This window comes from Penicillium chrysogenum, assembly GCF_028827035.1.
Source record: "Penicillium chrysogenum strain IBT 35668 chromosome Unknown utg000002l_segment0_segment0, whole genome shotgun sequence".
Taxonomy (NCBI): domain Eukaryota; kingdom Fungi; phylum Ascomycota; class Eurotiomycetes; order Eurotiales; family Aspergillaceae; genus Penicillium; species Penicillium chrysogenum.
Window position 1 is genome coordinate 4,399,573 of NW_026622750.1, and position 1,906 is coordinate 4,401,478.

General features: G+C 46.5%; 1 protein-coding gene across 1 annotated transcript; it reads left to right on the forward strand.

Annotated features, from left to right (window-relative positions):
• Positions 1–1,059: 1,059 nt before the first annotated feature.
• N7489_004952 (uncharacterized protein) lies at positions 1,060–1,341 on the forward strand (the record flags this gene model as incomplete). The annotated part of the gene is made up of 2 exons (XM_056710704.1): positions 1,060–1,231; positions 1,280–1,341. 2 exons carry the CDS (start codon positions 1,060–1,062, stop codon positions 1,339–1,341), a joined length of 234 nt encoding a protein of 77 aa, XP_056569125.1.
• Positions 1,342–1,906: the final 565 nt, after the last annotated feature.

The window sequence follows — 1,906 nt, forward strand, 5'->3', positions numbered from 1 at the left end:
CTTCGAAAGCTGTCTGCGTTGATTGACCAACCTAACTCGGTGATCGTAAAACCCAGTGCATAGTTACCTGCGTCTGCATATTCTATATGAGACGCCAAGGCATGATGGAAACAGTACTGCCTATCTTGACTTTCTCCTGCGGACAAAATGGATTCCCCAAACAGCTCGCCAGACATGGAGAAAGAAGGACAACAGCAGCCCTGTCAATTGCCAATCCTTACTAATAAGGACAATAATGTGGAAGCTTCTGATCATGTCCCTCTATTGGTAAGTGAAACCATTCGACTTCATATGATTTTGCTTATTATCGCAGCCCTCCCTTTTGCAACACGAAGAAGTAACAAAACATACTTTGGCGACCGAGCCTTTTCAACCCATCTTGAAGGTGCTAGCAGACCTCGAACGCGACGATCCCAATTTGCCTTTCCAGCAGCCCGACTTGTTGGAATCTATCGACGCCTATGGGAGTCGTGCGTGTCCAAGCACATTGATGGACAGAAGCTAGAGCAGAGCAACCGGGTCTTGAAAGACGCTGGTGCGTACCTGAGAAAAGAGACAGACGGTCTTCAGCTTTACCACGAGAAGAAGCTAGCTCGAGTGCGCTTTTCCGAACAAGCATTGGAATCATCTCGGGAACGACTGATTAGCCTACTCGATGACTGGTACTATCCCTCCAGTCCCAACCTGACATCCATATGGAAGAGGGACTCCGTGGGAGTAACCCACTTTTGGTCCCACTGTTACGATTGCGGATACAACGATTAGTCATCATCCTGAAAGCCAATCATTGGTTAGCATACAGTACAAGGACGGGCTGTACAGTAAGCTGGCGAAAGAGCCAAAACTAAGTCCAGGAATTAGTGGCACCTCGATACAAAAAGCGTGTCGCAACGTGTGTCGTAAGGGTTGCGCGCGTACTGCCACGGTTTTTATCACAATGCATCAGGGGACTATTTAAACTCGCAACTGTGCCATATAAAACCATCGCTTTTCATAATAGCTTAGGGCTGGGAATAACAACCTTTTTATCGTCCTTCAATCCATATAAATATCAAAAACATGACCTTCTCTATCTTCCTGCTTCTCGCTAGCGTTTACATACGCGCTGCCTTTTGTGGCACACACACAGTTATCGATTATGATCGCCAATGCGTGATACGGCCTGATGGTAACTATGGCTGCACGGGACATTCAGAACATTTTGCTCTCCTTGATGGAGATGAGTGTTCTGGTGAGTGATGGCTCCACCTATATATCTTTAGTATTAACGAAGCCCTAGATCTAAGCAAGGTTACACATGGTATCCGCAAGGACCACTCTAAGGTCGATGTGGGCGTATGAGGCACAGGGTGTTGGCAGCTCGTGTATTGCTCCCGTTCTGCCGTCATCGTATTCATCAGCATCGTCTGTTTCAGACTTGTCTTCGTGGGGGCCGTCTCCATCCTTCACTTCTGAATCATCTAGGTCTCAGGCCGCACTAAGTCTGGATAAGAGAACCATTGGGCGACTATGTTATAGTTCATCCCCCGTCTCCGGCTCTTGGATTGACCCATTATCCCCTCTCCTCTTTTGTTGTGGCTTTTGCCTACCGGGGTTTCCATATCACTAGCGTGAATGCGAAAGAGGCTTTCTTGAGTTGTGCTGCTTTACGAATATTAGGCTATTTTTACCGAGTAACCTCATTTGTTAAAACCAGTTTATCAATTTGTATGTACTTGTTTGGCGCAAAACGCCGATTTGGTAGCTTTTCGGATTGGTGATACAGCGTGAATGGACGGATAAATGAATGGATGGATGATTTCATTTACCTTGGCCCTTCAGGAACGAATTTATTCCTACGATCATGTGGCAAGAATGTAAGCCGAGATAGACTAAATTACATCGATCCCTGGCGAGTGGAATAAGC